General features: G+C 31.9%; 2 protein-coding genes across 2 annotated transcripts; both read right to left on the bottom strand.

The window, feature by feature from the left end:
* Positions 1-227: 227 nt before the first annotated feature.
* Positions 228-2,301, bottom strand: LOC145194959 (uncharacterized). The gene is made up of 2 exons (XM_090099508.1): positions 1,829-2,301; positions 228-1,582 (listed from the first exon to the last, which is right to left on the bottom strand). Exons 1-2 carry the CDS (start codon positions 2,004-2,006, stop codon positions 258-260), a joined length of 1,503 nt encoding a protein of 500 aa, XP_089955634.1. The 5' UTR covers positions 2,007-2,301; the 3' UTR covers positions 228-257.
* Positions 2,302-12,258: 9,957 nt separating this feature from the next.
* On the bottom strand, positions 12,259-16,583 carry LOC149882892 (cytochrome b5-like). The gene is made up of 6 exons (XM_090099506.1): positions 16,378-16,583; positions 16,016-16,052; positions 15,468-15,559; positions 15,259-15,297; positions 14,492-14,520; positions 12,259-12,586 (listed from the first exon to the last, which is right to left on the bottom strand). Exons 1-6 carry the CDS (start codon positions 16,486-16,488, stop codon positions 12,505-12,507), a joined length of 390 nt encoding a protein of 129 aa, XP_089955632.1. The 5' UTR covers positions 16,489-16,583; the 3' UTR covers positions 12,259-12,504.
* Between the last annotated feature and the right edge of the window lie 85 nt (positions 16,584-16,668).

The following is a 16,668-nucleotide window of genomic DNA, read 5'->3' as shown; positions in this document are numbered from 1 at the left end:
ATTAGAACAAAGTAGCAATTTTGAAACAATATGTACTTGCGGTGAAATCAAAGAGAGTATTATAATTAAATGTTTTGATTTAACTTGCGTTATAAAAACCTATCATCTTAATTGTCTTGGACTCACAAGCAAACCAATTGGAAAATGGTTTTGCCCATATTGTTGCCAAAAGAAAACCAGAATTAAAAAAAAAAAGTTTTAAATGAATAAATAAACATAACACAACATTTATGTATTTTTATATATTAAAATAAAAGTCAATCAATAGGGACTACTCCACAACAAAGGTTACATAAAGCAGAGCAAACAGTTAAAATATTATTTAGTGTACATATTCCATCATCTGTTCGACTGGTTAGTTTATTAGGAAGTACTCCTTGCAAAATTGTGTATTTATTTCTTAAGAGCCCAATTAAACGTTCAACATGTATTCGTACATGGGCAATCTCTCGTGTCCAATCAACTTCTATTTGAGACAACTGAGACTTTCCTCGTGTAAAAGCAGGAAGTTTTAATTCTGCACAATGTAAACCAATGGAATCTGCAATGGTAAAACCTCTGTCTGCTAACACCTGATCACCAATAAGTAAATTATTTAATATTCCAGAATTTTCTGTAATATAAACGTCAGATACTCTTCTGCCCCAAGCTTCTGAAACAAATGATATTGAGCCTTGTGGAGTAATGCCAATTAAAACTTTAACAGTATTATGGTGTTTATATTTAGAAAAAGTTTGAGCTCTAGCTGTCAGATCTTTTGGTTTTTCAATAAAAATCTCAAAGCAGTCAATAATTACAACACATTTAGGAAAAAATTCTTGAAAACAAGTTGACATTGTTCTCCTTAAGATATCTCTCTCTGGCCACTTTATCAAAAAGGATAGTCTGCGCATCATTACAAGAAGCCATTTTTCAAAGATTCGTGATACGGTTGGTTGACTTATCCCAAATCTGTACGCTATATCTTGTTCCAGCAAATTTAGACGCAGTTTCATTAAAACAATACAAAATTCTTGCAACTTTGTCATAGTTGAAGCATTATTAGCTGGCACATAGTTTTCAATTAAATTAAAAACATGTTTAAAAACATGTATATCAGGAAGACCTGTATAAAATTGAGCTTTTTTTTTGTCTTTTATTAGTTTAAAAGTAGCCTGATCAACTTGATTTTTCAATTTTTTATTTTTCTTGATGAGTGCAGTTTTTATATTTTTTAGTTTTTGTATAATATATTTTGATTTCATATTTTCCTTTTGAAGAAGTTCAATTTCTGCTTTATTGTCTTCTTTTAGTTTTTTAATTGAATTTTTAAACTTCTCGTTTTCTTCTTTTAACTCTTTTATAATTTTGACAGTTTCAGATTCTTCAACAATTTGTTCTTGCAAACAACTGTTAATACTATTTTCTTCAATAAGCACTTTTTCAGCATTCCTCTTTTTTAAACGATTTGATCTTTTTGAATATATTTTCCTTGATGAATTACATGACATGTCATTAAATTCAATAGGTATACTGTTTTTTCTGTTAACTTTTTTAATGGAGGGAACAAAGTCAGCATGATTTTTATCATCATTTTTTCTTCCTAAAAAATAAACATATATATATATATATATATATATATATATATATATATATATATATATATATATATATATATATATATATATATATATATATATATATATATATATATATATATATATTGTTGTATATAAATATATATTGCTGTATATAAATATATATGTATGTATTTATATGTAAATTTATAAGTGCTCATGTGTTTATGTATTTAACATTTAATAAATCCACGCAAGAAGACTTGACTTACCAGTAATAAAATGTTCACCGCAAATGTAAGCAAACTTCAAATTCGGCAAAATCTTTCTATTTAAGAAAGCAATCCGTAACCTCCTTCGCTCTTCTTCTTTCGGAAACCTATGAAAAGGAATTGTGCTACCTTTAATTTTTCTGTTTTCACAGTATGGTGCGCAACATCTTTTTACCATTTTTACATTTGTTTACATCTTTTTGCCACCCATCATGGCGGATATAAAGTTTTGCGGACGTTTGGCGTTCATATGAATATCATGAATACATCTGTTAAAAACAATGATATATTATATATACTAGATGTCTAACTTGCGGGATTTTATTGGACGAAAAGTGAAGCCGCTTTTTTTGTTTACAAATTGAATCCGCCATTTGTAATAAGGGCAAAAACTATATCCGCCATTTGTAATAAGGGCAAAAACTATATCCGACGTGCGAAATAAAAGTTAAAAATGCACGTTTTTGCCCGAATTAGAAATGGTTCCCACGGCTTCACTTTTCGGATCGAAGTTAGACATCTAGTATATATAATATATCATTGGTTAAAAATTAATGTTAAGACAAAATTATAGACACCAATCCGCTTTAAGTACAAAATTATAGACACCAATCCGCTTTAAGTACAAAATTATAGACACCAATCCGCTTTAAGTACAAAATTATAGACACCAATCCGCTTTCAGAAAACTTTTTCTTTTTACATGAAGATAAAAAAAGTTTTCGATCGAAGACTTTTATCTTCTTTCGATTTATTTTTTACGACTCCATTTCAAAGTAAAGTTTTTAACTTGCAGTTTATAATCAAAACTCTTAAGTTAAAAATTTTACTTACATAGCGAACATTTTTTTCAACCTTTTGTTAGAAGCAAGTTTTTTTTTTGTTAACTCTTTTGTTAACTCCTTTTTTCGTTTTTGCTGATAGTAACCTGACTACTATGGATTGCCGATTCTGGAACAGTTTCATTTTTTGCAAATTTTTTTTGCGTGCCACTTTTTTGTGGGCATGGGTTCTGGCTCATATATATTTTGATCATAATGTAACAATGAATTTTTCTCCGTTTGAACCGTGCATTACTTTTAAAAAACTTTATTTTTGAAAAACTTTTCAGTTTGTAATGTCTGACGTGATGGTGCTTGTTCAGTCTGTCCTGTCAAATTTGTCAATCATTTTTATATACGCGTTTTTAGAATTACGACAAGGTATTAACAATGTCTTGAAAGTCGTTTCCTTCATCCAATTTTTTCAAGACGTGAAGACACAAATGACCACAATAAGACGTGTCGCCAAACTGGACCCTTTCGCTGTTGTAAATGACGGGACTTTTCAAATATTCAACGAGCTCGACAAGAGGAGGCTGATCATAGTCAAAGCTGTATTCTTTGTCTTCGTCTTTATACTAGCACACCCGAATGAAATCCATTCGTGCTCGAATCCCCCGTATTGACAATTCTGCATTCTTTTCTCCTTGGCTTTTTAGGTAATTCATCTCTGACAAAAACGCCTTTAAAGTTTTTTATTTTGAGCTTTTTTACCGCCTTTATCAACTGAAAATTCGTCAAAGCCTCATTAGGCAAGACAATTCCTTCGACATTAATCATTTTATTTACATTATTTTGTTGACTTTAATTTGTAATGTCCGCGGGCGAAGGTGTTGATTCCATTTTCTAAAATGACTCTTTTATTATCGTCAGCCCTGAGTACGAATTTGTTGATTTCTTCAGTGTAAATTTCATGTAAATGGGATCGGATGACGTTCATTTTCCTGAGCTACTTATTTTTACTTTTCAGACAGTTTTTGTAATCATCGTGAGTGATTTATTTTTGGACGACATTTTTCTTAACCCCTTTGCATTTTTTTGTTCTTTTTCGTGGAGCTTGTAAAAGTACAATTTGGACCGAACCCCGACAAATTCTTCAATCTGCTTACCTGCGGTTTGGTCTTTAAACATGCCAATGAACTTTTTGTTGACACCTGTTTTGAAACCGACGCTTTGAATGGCGGAATGGTTTCTGTCAAACTCGCTCGTGTCAAATCTGCTTTCTACATCCTCAGCAATGTCTTTATAAAAATCGTCCGTTTTGATTTCATAAATCAACGAGTTCGTATCGGTCATCAGCAGCTTTGCTTTATCGGAGTATTTGTTCCTGATGTAATCGTAGTGGAATTCAAACATTAACGTTTCGCTCAAATCCAAGATGCACATTCCCAAATAAATGGGTTTGTTGTAAATGAGCTTTGTTCTTTTCATGTGCACGGCGATCAAGTTTTCATCGAAAATGGTGTGTCGATCGTAATTGGGTTCGGAAGACAATTTATTGGCTTCTTCCTCTTTTGTGACCAATCTCACGTCCACTCTTTTTTCAATGTTTTCCATGGTTTTTCCAAACACTGAATTATTCATCAGCTTAAAAAGTCCTTTTCAAAGTCGTTGGTGACAAGAGTTCTTAAATGGGTGTTGAGATCGATGTATTTTTTCAGCCAATCTCTTTCCTCAAATTTGATGACTCTGTGCACCTTTGAAATTTTTAACCCCAATCGCTCATATAATTTCAGGTTCTCGTAATGGATGACATAATTCTTTTTCTCGTTCAAGTTTGGGACGAGCTTGCTCACTTTGTTAATGGTCATTCTTTCAGGCGCTAGAGGGTTTTCAAGTTTTTCAGAATAAAAAAATTCAATCTTGATTCCGTTGCCCACCTTTCCATATCGACGCTCCAAATATCTTTATCCATGTCCCGTTTCTCTCATCGCTTTGTAAAGGGATCCACAGTCCAACCACCTCGCCTCTTTCGATGTTAGTTGTTCTTGCAGTTACGGGCTTTTTTTTAATCTGACCGAGCCTTTCATATTTGGGGTCGATCGGTTTTTTTCTTTTTCAGATTTTATTTGACGTCCCACAGGTCTCTTTTCTTTTGCATTTTCCAAAATTAAATCTTTATTGATCAGATTATTTTCAACCGCAGCATCGTCAACGTAATTAAATCGTTTGCCGATTTGGAGACTCCATTTTCCATCAGTAATTTTTTCAAATACGTTGTCGTGTATCTCATTTTTAATATGTCAAGATTTTGTTTAAGTCAATTCAATTTTTCAAATTTTCATCAATATTTATTCAGATTAAAAAGGATCTAATTCATATGGGTCTGAAAGACTTAATAAATAGCATTCATGTTGGTGCCATCGGACACCAATTTCATCATTTTGTTGGAAATGACCACTGCGAATATGACGGTATTTGCAAGAGTCGCTGTTCAGAACAAAAAAATATTATTGAGGTTAACAACAAATTCAGCAGTTTCAGATACCACTCTCTCTTTTTGCTTGCTGATATCAACAAAGAACAATGGATACAATTTTGCATATTCAAGCAAGGACAACCCCGATTGACAAACAAGTTCGTTTGTGCCGTAATATTTTTCATCAAACGACAATGCATCTGAATGGGCCATGACAACTCTCTTTTCTCCAAAATTCAAGCCATAATTGTAATTTGGATACTTTATTCCATTAACGGTCACGTAAAAATTGCTGACATCACAATGGTCAAATATGGATGGATTAACAGTTTGACTGGAAGATCTGTTCTGCTGAAGTTCAAATATGACAAATCTTGGAATGCTTTTGTCTGTGATTCTTCCGAGCGACCAGGTGAACTCTGTGCAACTAGATAAAACAATCTGCCTTTCACATCTGTTTGATTTATAAGCCACTTGAATGGGTCTTTTTCGTCATTAAATTCATGAAATCGTTCTTCCTCAAAATATCCAATTCAAGTCTTGGCATATAAAGTCTGAATTTTTTAAGGTAGATCATTCCTGCACTAACGCTCTCAGCTCTGTAAATAGCATCATCATTTTCTTTCTTTGTAAATTTCCAACAAGATTTGACGTATCCATGTACCACATCTGTTTTAATCCATCTGCAAGCTGAAATCCATAAGGATATTTCATCATTCCAAGCATGGTTGTTTCTTGATCTGGATAAATGATTCTCTCCACTTGCTCTCCTGATAAGTCATAAGTGACATCGTTGAACAAATACATCATGGCATTGTTCACAAATGCAATCTTGTCTGTGGCTTCGTAAACAGTGCTATCACTTTTTTTCAACACTCCTTCGATGAGGATGTAAGCCTCTGATGGCACTGTTTGAATCAATTGATAGTCAATCTCAAGAGTTATCGTGCCTGAAGAATTTAAATCGATACTTAATGAAAGGTACTCAAAAAAATCAATTTTTTCAATATCAATGTAAAATTCTGGATTTTTGGTAACTCTTAATCTGTCGATGTTTATCATTTTTAAATGAAATTAAAAAATCTAGTTCATTTTTTACGCGATTAAAATCTTTCAAATTTTTAAACTGTTTCAAACTGTTTCACGCTGTTTCAAACTGTTTCACGCTGTTTCAAACTATTTTACGCAATCTTCATCTCGTTTCCCATTTTTACAAGGTCTTGAATTCTGGTTGCATTCTTTTTTGTCATTTTCTTTCTGATTATGGTTGAACCAAACAATTTTTTATGCAAATCGTAAATCGGAATCTCAGCACCATTATTTATCAGATCTGGCTTCACTGTCTCGGTTAAAATGTTCGGCTTCACTGTTCCAGTCTTGGTATACAATTTCTCAATCGCCTTCTTTCCTTTGTCAATGGCCACGCCTTTTGCGGCGGATATAGCAGAAGAGGCCAACTCTTTACCGGCAGACTTTGCAACCATGATCGCCTCTCTTCCAATTTCGCTTTTTGCAGCATTTTTAAGCAAATTCGCTTCTCAAAAAAGTTTTAATCGTGTCCACAATGCCACCGACGATGTTTTTTTTAACATATCTACGATTATTTATGATTAGCATTTTAAAATGAGCTAAAAAATTTTTTTAAATGAGAAAATATTAGATATCGACGAATCTTTGAATCGATTTATATTGGTCTTTGTTAATCTCTCCTTGCCTCAGCATGGAGTGGCAATAATGGTTGTCAAAAGTCCGATTTCCACGGTCCCAAGAGCGATGCGCAATACCTGCATCGAGTTGTCCACATTCGAGATGATTCTGAAAGCGCGATGGTACTTTTTGCTAAGAGCCATTCTCTTTGCTTTTTCGTTTTCAATCTCTTTTTGTATCTCGCTTATTTTTTGAAGGCGGTAAATATGCCTTTCATCCGCTGGAGCCGTTGGAAGAACCGGATAAATTTTATCTGTATTTTTTAATATTTCCATTTTTTAATCAATTAATAAATTATTTTAATTCAAATCAATTTGATTAATTTTACAAAGTTTTTTGCCTTTTTTAACAATGACGTCCTGATTTCTATAATTGATTTCTATAAGCGATATCTTTGTCCAATTTCAGTCCGACTGACAACGATATCGTCGTGTGCGAGAGAGCGACAAATCTAATATCTTTCTGAGCAAAAATCTCATGCTGTCCGTTAACGTTGTTATAGGTAGGATGATCCAACTTTTTTTTGGTCACAATAATGTTGCTCGGTCTTCTTTGCTCCAACTCCTTAATCCTCTCTTCCAAATGACTCAATTGCAAATCCAAACTGTGGACTTCTGCTAAGGCAATATTTTTAAACAACTTGTGAGGAGCATGCATTTTAATATATTAAAAAGAAAATTTTTAGATCATTTTTTTTTGCAAAATTATCAATTCTTTATTATCCACCCACGAGTTAAATGAGTCTGGATATCCTTTCCATTTAACCAATGGTTTGTTCTTTTGCTTTCGAATGATTTTTTCAATTCTGAATATGTCTTGATGAGTCTTTTGCATTTCCTGTTCGTAAAAAGTGTCTTGTATTTCTTCGCCATTGGCGTCTGTGATTTTATATGTAGGTGGATTTTTAGTGATCCTCACTTTGTCACCCATGGAAAATTTTGGTTCAGTTCTTTCTGTTTGCACCTTTCCATACAGGTTCATCCAGACCTTATTTTTATTCTTTTCATCGCTGGCTTCAACAGGAGTCATTTTGATGGAAGAGCGTTTTGTGTTGTTGTATTTGCTCACCATTTCATCTAAAACGTCATTGTATTTTTTGGTGTTGTTTGCTGAAAAGTATTTAAACATTTTTTCTTTCATAGTTCTGTTCCATCTTTCGACGACGCAACTTTTTTCTTCATTTTCAGTGGAATATAATTGCACTCCAAGCGCTTTCACATGCTTGTTGTAAAATTCTTTTCCTTTATCCACCCACATTTTAGAGCACCTTCTTTTGTCGAAGATTTTACTTAAAGCGTTGCCCACATCAAGACCCGTTTTACTTTTTAAGGGTGCAATCCATCCATACTTTGAAAATACATCAATAACCATGAGCAAGTATTTTATTCCGTTGTTGAATTTTGAAAACGATTGCATGTCGACTAAGTCTGCAGCCCATATTTCATCGATGTCGTTCACAATCACTTTTCTTCTTTTGATATGATTAATCACTGGTTTGTGAAACTCCTCTGCAAGCTGATCCGTCCATTTCAAATCACTTGTGGGGGTAAGTCTTTTGTCGAGGTTTGTACTAGGGAATTGCATTTCTCCACGGAACTTGCATTTCTCCAGGGAACTTGCATTTCTCCACGGAATCTTTATTTTGCTGGACAGTTTGTTAAGCGATTCGACCAAGTCTCCTCCTTTTGTGGATGAAATAAATTTGTTTTTGGTCGTTCCGCAAACATCGCAATTTCCTTTGAGCATATTTCTGTTGTTTCTGGAGGCTTCATTTCTCTAGTGAATCGCCTCCGTTTTTCTTTTGCATTTGACGCAGTTTACATATTTAGAAAATTTTTTTATTTAAAAAAATGGATATTTCTGATTTGTCATGGAATATTGGTAAAAGCAAAAGGAACAACAACAAGCTTTTTCCGAGAAGTATAAGGGGAATCATCGTTGGAAAATTCGGCTGTGGAAAAACGACTTTGCTGCTGAATTTGCTGCTGAGACCTGGATGGCTGAATTACAACAACTTGCAAGTTTTTGAAAAGTCCCTTTTCCAGCCAGAATACAAAATACTAAAAAGCTCCTTCGAGAAGAAATTGCCAAAAGAGATTATTCTCGAATTGTTCAAGGTACAAGGGGAAATCGAAAAATTGAATTTAAATCCTGAAATAGTGATTGACGACCTTTCAAAAAATTATGATGACAAAGAGGACATGGAATGCTAGTTTTTTGAACAGCTGACGACGTGCCTGAACCAGAAGATTTTGACGCATCGAGGAACAATTTAATGATTTTTGACGATCTGCAATTGACTAAACAAAACAAGTGCGAAAAATATTACATCAGAGGAAGGCATTCCAACGTCGACTGCTTCTATTTGGCTCAAAATTATTTCATGCTCCCCAGGCAAACCATCAGAGAAAATGCGAATTTTATTTGCCTGTTTCCGCAGGATTCAAAAAACGTCGACCACATTTATCGAGACCACGTCGCTGTCGACATGAAAAAAAGAAGAGTTTAAAAAGTTTTGCAAGCATTGCTGGTCTCAACCCCACGGATTTGCCGTGATTGATTTGTCCTTCAAAAAGATTAATGGAAAATATTGAAGCGGATTTGACCTCTTTTATTTTCCAAAAAAGACAATTTAAAAAAATGATGCGTAATAAAAAAAATGTCAGGGATTATAATCGACGTGGATGGAAATTCAAACGTGATAACAACAGATTTTTTAGACAAAATCGTTTTTGACAAAGGGAAAAACTATGAGATGGCTTTTTTCAGACAAAAACAATTCTTTCAGATACAGCATGAACAATGGAGCAAATTGGGAAAAAATTGTCATTCCAGATGGGTGTTACAACATTAAAGATTTACAAGTGTTACAACATTAAAGATAAGTATTTGCAAAAACCTGTTTCAAGCACGATAAAAAATTACGCGACTCAACGTGGAAATTATGTTACTGCAAATAAAACTAGTTACTCTCCAGACAACATTAAAATTGGAACCAATCCTAATACTTTAAAATCAACCATCAAACTAGGTTTAAATTATTTGATGGATTTGAACGTGAAGAAAAGCATCGCGTCAGTTTTGGGGTTTACGAAAAGACAGTTGGACTCCAATTCAGAATATGAGCCTGACAATATTGTCCGAATTTCAAGCATCAACACAATCAGAATTCTCAACAACGTCATCGGGTCGGCATATATCAACGGATCCCAATTAAATTGCATTTACTCCTTTTATCCAAACGTTGGTCCAGGTTTTAAAATCATTGAAAGACCCACCCATTTTCTTTATCTTCCCGTGAAACTGTGTGAGATTTCGACGATGGTCACTCGCATTATCGACCAAAATGGAAATTTGGTTGATTTTCGTGGTGAGGACATTACGATCAGATATCACATTCGAGAAATGAAATAAATATTTTTCGACGTTTAAAAAATGAGCAAATATATCAGTGTAAAAGTAAATGTTTCACAAGGGCAGACTGACAAAATAAAAAAATCGATAATGGATGGTCAGCCTGTAAGCATCAAGCTTTCAAAAGACGATTTAAATGGAAGAGACGTATTGTTCGTGACTGAAAGCAATATGAAAAAATTGTGAACGCTCTCCGTCGAGTAGTTGGAGTGACCATTAAAATGAGCAAAACTCAGGTCGAATACAACTCAAAAGTAAAAGGAGGATTTATTGGAGTTCTTTTGCCATTATTGGGAATGCTTGCAGTGCGAGCGGCTCTAGTGGTTGCAACAGGTTTGTTGGGAGCACTTGCTTCAACTGCAGGGTCGGCGATGGTGGATAAAATCGCAGAAAGAGGCATTGTGTATGTCAAAAAAAAATGGCAATGGAATGAAGATGAAAACTCTGAGCGGAGACGGATTGTTTATAACACCGTGGGTAAAAGGGAGTTCAATAAGAGATGGAGCTTATGTAAAGAGCGGAAGAGGGTATGAAGCTATGGGTCTGGTTTGCTGTTAGATCCAAATTCACCCTTTTTTAGCATCCCCTTTTTAAATTTAATTTTATAAAATGAAAGTCTTATTGTGGTCATTTGTATCTTTACGTCTTGAAAAAATTGGATGAAGGAAACGTTTTTCAAGACATTGTTAATACCTTGTCGTAATTCTAAAAACGCGTATATAAAAATGATTGACAAATTTAACAGGACAGACTGAACAAGCACCATCACGTCAGACATTACAAACTGAAAAGTTTTTCAAAAATAAAGTTTTTTAAAAGTAATGCACGGTTCAAACGGAGAAAAATTCATTGTTACATTATGATCAAAATATATATGAGCCAGAACCCATGCCCACAAAAAAGTGGCACGCAAAAAAAAATTTGCAAAAAATTAAAATGTTCCAGAATCGGCAATCCATAGTAGTAACCTGTTTTGAGACAAGTTAATTATTTGACATTTTTTACTAAAAATTGATGACAAATATTAAAAAAGGAATTAATTTTGATTGCATCAAGTTTATTAAAAGAATTTTATATCTTGTATCGAGCACAGTATCGCTGGTAACTATGGATCTAGACCATGGCTACTAACCATGGACCTAAGCCATGGCTTTATTTATGTACACCATGAATTTAAGCAACTTTGTCTAAAAAGAGTTTTTAAAAAATCCTAGTTCAATGGTTATTTGTTTTTGAGGTGGAGGTTTTATAATATTCAATTGAGAGAGAAATCGTTTATTTCAAATATCAATGAATCTCCATCAAATAAAGATACATTTTAACGACTTCTGCCTGCAATCAGTGCACTTTTTAACACATTTATAAAATGATCATTTTGAGTGCCTGATTAAATGGTCATTTGAGATGCTCAGAACAAAAAATTCTAGATTTTAGCTAAATTTTAAGGTCTCTGCTTTTTTTCTGGAAAAATTTTTGAATATAAAATTATAAAAACGGGGATCTAAAAAATAGAGCAACACTTTTATTTTTTTTGAACTCAAACTAATTTTATTCTAATGGGTCAATTATCTTACGGAATTGAAATTAAAAGTTTTTAATTGTGACACACCCTAATATATATTTACTCCTTTTTTCTATTTTAAAAATTTAAAATTATAGTGCCAAGTGTGGATTTTATGGTGGCATGTTGTATTTTTTTTCTCCTTAATCAATCTACTTCTTTATTTCTATTTAAAATTTTCTTATATTTTTCTGATAAGGCTTTTCGTTGTCGCACACATATCACAACTGCCTCGACAATTCGTTTTGTACTTTTTATTCTTATTTGCATTATTTGCAGTAATTCAAATTTAACATGCTTAGTAGTAGAATATTGTTACACATTCAACGCCTTTCATAGTTGTTATTTTTTTACTGATCTCGGGAGACTGTGGTCACCTTCCTATGTTTATTTCCGGCTGTTACAAACTTACAAGTGAATTCAAATTTATGTGAAAAACATGCGTATTCTTTTACGAGAAAAATTAATTCGAATGTTTAAAGTTTTAAGTGAGTAAAAAAAAAAAGAGGAAAGAATATCTTTTAATTTATTAAAAATCAAATTTACAAAGAAAATAAGTTATCTATCCACGCATACTTTCGAAAATCACATTAAAAAATTGAGTAAGAAAAGAACACATTACATGATCTCAACTTTGCCATGCTATTATTATGATCATCATGTAGATGAATCAAAATTCATCTTTTGACAATTTCACATACAACTTCTGTATTACACGAATGCAATTGCGTAAAAAAGCCTTTCTAAGATAATTTTATTTTTTCATAAATACCATGTAATAGCCAAAAGCCATCCCAAGCACAGTTAAAGATAGAATTGCCAACCAAACAGAAATGCTTAAAAAAACAATTAAAAAAATAAATAAATAAAAAGAAATAACATTTCTGTGAAACAAAAAATTAAAATTTATAAAAATATCTATTATAAGTAAAATGACATACATTTAACTCATGTAAGCAAACAACTAAAACAAAAAATTAAATTGCTAAGTTTGATTCCAAGACTTTGTAAAAAACTTAATACAGATTTTTTAAATCTCGGCGTTTGGATTTATTGTCAGAGCGGAGAGTTTGGAATAAAACGATACGAAATTTCGAAACCAAATTTTGTTACGGAAATATTCTCAAAGTTCTTAAATTGCGTAAACATTTTGGAACATTTTTCCCTTTTTTTTCCAAAAGTGTCTATTAGAACAGTTCAAATTAGGCTTCAAAAAGACCTAGGCTTACGATGCTCAAAAACCATTGCTTACAGCCTCAATGGTTAAGAAAAGAATTGTATTTGTTCACAAGGGAAGCATTAATCACAAGAAAAATGGTCTACCGCCATGTGGTCGGACAAAAGCGATTTTTCACTGATTTATCACTGGTTCTAACCATATTACGAGTATGCTGCACTTCAATTCCATAAAAGAACATGTCTCTGCAATACTTTCAAAAATTCTCTAAAGCATGCCGAAACCTTTTGAAATGGTACTTAAGAACAAAGGTCAAATGACTAAACATTAGGTAAATCTTAAAAAATTACATTTGTAGTTTTCTTGCTCCTGTAATTTGAAGAAAAAAAAAGTGAAAACTAATCAGATGTCAGCAAAACTTCTGCGCTAGCTGTAGAATGCAAAGAAAATCTTAAGGACACCATCTAAAAGCATCAGAAGAATTGGGTGAAAAAGAATGTAAGTTTGAATAAGTCATTTGTTTTATAATCATATAGAGTAAAAATAACCTCAACTTTAATAAAGTTATCTGTTCAAAAATTTGTCAAATACTGAAAATGATGTTTTGATTTCACAGATCAGAAAGTTTAACATGTGATTCCCAAAATATGGAACTGAAAATATATTACAAAAGTATAGTTATGGAAAGTGATTGAACTTACACAGCAGCAGTCATTAATCAACACCCACTTACTGATGATCAGCAACCCAAGGCATATTTGCTGAGAGAAAAATCAAGCCAATTATGAAAACAATCCAATAGAGGAGTTGATAAGTATGAGCACAAGTCAACCAAGTTAAAATGTCCAATTGAATTACCCAATGACAAGATCAAGATAATAGTACATTTTCTTTCATTATTAAAAGGGGGAAAAAAAAGTACAGATGTTTTTTTGTGGCTAATAAGTTGGTGGTAAAAGAATTTAAATTTCTATTAGAATTGTATGAACATGAAAAAACAAATATGGTAAATGTTCCAATGTTCCAAAAGTCTCGGTGATGGAACAAGGAAAGTTCTGGACATGAAAAGTTTATTTTGTACCTATGTCTTAACTGGAAGTATTATAAATGACCTCTAGCAGTTGGAATCTAGAAACACATCTGATAGTTTTCAATAGAAATGGAAAATTTTTACAAAACAATCAGTTTGGATCTGAAAATGTTCTCTGCAACAAAACTGTGGGAGAATCAAAATCAAAGAGTAGAAAAATATCTCATCACAGCAAATAGAAAATTCTATCATTTTGTATTTAGTTTCATAATTTACAGCTTTATTTCTAAGAATGAAAGTGTTTGAAAAGATTTTTTTGAATTTAAAATCATCAAAGAAAATACAAATAATTTTAAAGATATTGTTTAAAAATATTTGATATTTTAAAAAAATATCATTGAAAATTTCAACAATTTTATTTTGTTAGTTCCAAACATATTAATATTATATTCTATAGTTATGTTTCAGATTTTTTTAAAATTAATCAATTAAAAAACGTTTTAAAGCTTTATAAAAGTAACATGGTAATATTACCTGGACTCCTGTGAACCATTTGTTTTTTTCTAAAATGAATATTTTAATATTTAGCAGTTTATGTGTTTGAAAATACTAAGATCAAAAAACATTTTGAAAATTTCCCCATTATAATATATGTGTTAAAATAGATTAAACAAAACAATTAGTTCTATTACAAGCATTAATCTAATGTAATTTAGACAATAGGAGAAATTACATTCTTTTTTAATGCTCAATTTAAAGATGCAGGATTGGAACTTTAATTCAAACATGAGAAATGAGGAGAATTGTGAAGCTTAGAGTGAAAAAAAAAAGTAGTTTTTATTTAAGATGGTTTTAAGGAAAAATAGACAACTTCTCAATGTCATATTTGGGTTTTGAAGGTTCTTCATGTTTCACTTTAACTTAACACAAAAATAGTTTAAACTAGTAGACTGCTTCGCTAGTTCAAAAAACAAGAGTTTTTGCCAAAATAACACATTGTAGTATTAAATTGTTGCCATTAAAACCGTAACAATTGGAGAGTTTAAGAAAGTTTACAAAATCATTTGGCATTCTTAAAGTTAAACAGGTAAAAGAAAATTTGAGGAGATTTAAGAAAAAAGTAGTAAAAATTCTTTTTTTCTGAAGAGTTTTTAAGGAGATTTAATGAGTTTTGAGGGGCATGGCAGATGTATACTATAGCATTAAGACAGGAATTAATATGCACATACAAATAATATGTATATAAAGTTAATCTCTTAAAGCACTAATGAAATGCAAATATGTAAAAAAAGTAAACTCACTTCTTTAGCTGATTTTTGTTTGTAATTTGATCTATCCTTCTAAAGAAAAAAACAATACTTAATTTCAGGAACCAATATAACATTTGCCATAAAATTGATTTTTTTAAATCAAAATTCAAACTAGTATTAGTAAACTTAATTCCTTCCCTCTAAAATGCTCCTGATAGAATCTCAAACTATCAATATCAATCAAACTGCTAAATATTTACCTCATGTAAATCACCAATATAGTAGCTTGCTAACAATTCCCTAGCATCACTTGAATGCCCTACATCTTCAAATTGAGCAGTAGCATCTTTTCCTAAAAAATATTTAGATTTTTTTCTTTTAACAACTTTGCATCCCTATAGCACAATTTTTTTCTCAAAAATTTTAATACAATGAATTATGGGGTCAACTTTTTGCAAAGAAAATATTATGCTGATAAACTTTTCAACAGTTTTATAAGTTTAAAGGGAATTTAGAGTTTTAGTTATTTGCCAAGCTTTGCTTTTATAACCTAACTTACAGATATCTTGTTAAAATTGCTTTCAAATTATTGATTAGTGTTTAAGATTGAGTACTTCAGCTTTAATTGAGTTATTTATTATTTCATTAGTGCTCATGATTCTCCTTTAAAAGTATGACAACCCTGATGCTATATACTTATAATATACTTACTAAAACCCTATTGAAAGCAGATAACTAATTTAAATGTTTAAAGTAAGTAGTAACACTTTATATTTAATCTTTCAAAAATGTAAAAAGTTAAACCTACCAGCCACTTCCAACAAAACTTCTTCACCTCCTGGATGCTGAAAATATACAGCATAAATTATGCATCAGAATGACATAAATAAAAATCTTTTTTCACTTTTCTGAAAGACTCATATAAGATTACAAAAAATCATTATGTTAAAACCTGGTCCACTTCTTAATATTTATATAGCTGCTAATGCAATTAAGAGAGCATATCTACATTAAGTTATGTATCATTATATTAGAAGCTATGTGATAAGTAGCATGAGATGAACCAGGCTGTTACATGATACATATCAGATGATAGTTTTATAAAATGCATTGGTTAGCTTCCATGATATATACAGATATCAGGCCTCTAAAATTTATAGCAGATCGTACCTCATCTATAAACTTTGAAATATCGTAAACTTTATCATGTATAGATACCCAACAAGATTTTCCATTATTATGAGATTTAACTTCTTCAAGAGTGAATAATTTTACACTCATGTTTATTAAATGACCCTCAGGCAGTTCAGCGTGACACGGCAGATAGCTTGTACAGTTCTGCCCCCTCCCGATGTGTGATTGTGTCCATAGACCACATAGTAGTAAATAAATTCGCTTCAGGGGGATTTGTGTTCGCTAAATTTGGCTGTTAATAAAATCAATTATCTTTTGAATCATATT

Source organism: Hydra viridissima, unplaced genomic scaffold (genome assembly GCF_058129835.1).
Source record: "Hydra viridissima isolate aposymbiotic clone 2 unplaced genomic scaffold, HvirCarnegie_v1 scaffold_10, whole genome shotgun sequence".
NCBI classification, from domain to species: Eukaryota; Metazoa; Cnidaria; class Hydrozoa; order Anthoathecata; family Hydridae; genus Hydra; species Hydra viridissima.
The sequence above is the reverse complement of the archived record's forward strand: the minus strand, read 5'-3'. Positions and strand labels throughout refer to the sequence as shown.

Bases quoted from the DNA above. Each gene is read 5' to 3' on its own strand.
- LOC145194959 (XM_090099508.1), bottom strand. From the start codon at position 2,006: ATGGTAAAAAGATGTTGCGCACCATACTGTGAAAACAGAAAAATTAAA. The intron at 1,583-1,828 runs GTAAGTCAAGTC...TTTATTTTTTAG, and splicing joins CGGTGAACATTTTATTACTG to GAAGAAAAAATGATGATAAA.
- LOC149882892 (XM_090099506.1), bottom strand. From the start codon at position 16,488: ATGAGTGTAAAATTATTCACTCTTGAAGAAGTTAAATCTCATAATAAT. The intron at 16,053-16,377 runs GTACGATCTGCT...GTATATTTTCAG, and splicing joins TTTCAAAGTTTATAGATGAG to CATCCAGGAGGTGAAGAAGT. The intron at 15,560-16,015 runs GTAGGTTTAACT...AATATTTTTTAG, and splicing joins AGTTTTGTTGGAAGTGGCTG to GAAAAGATGCTACTGCTCAA.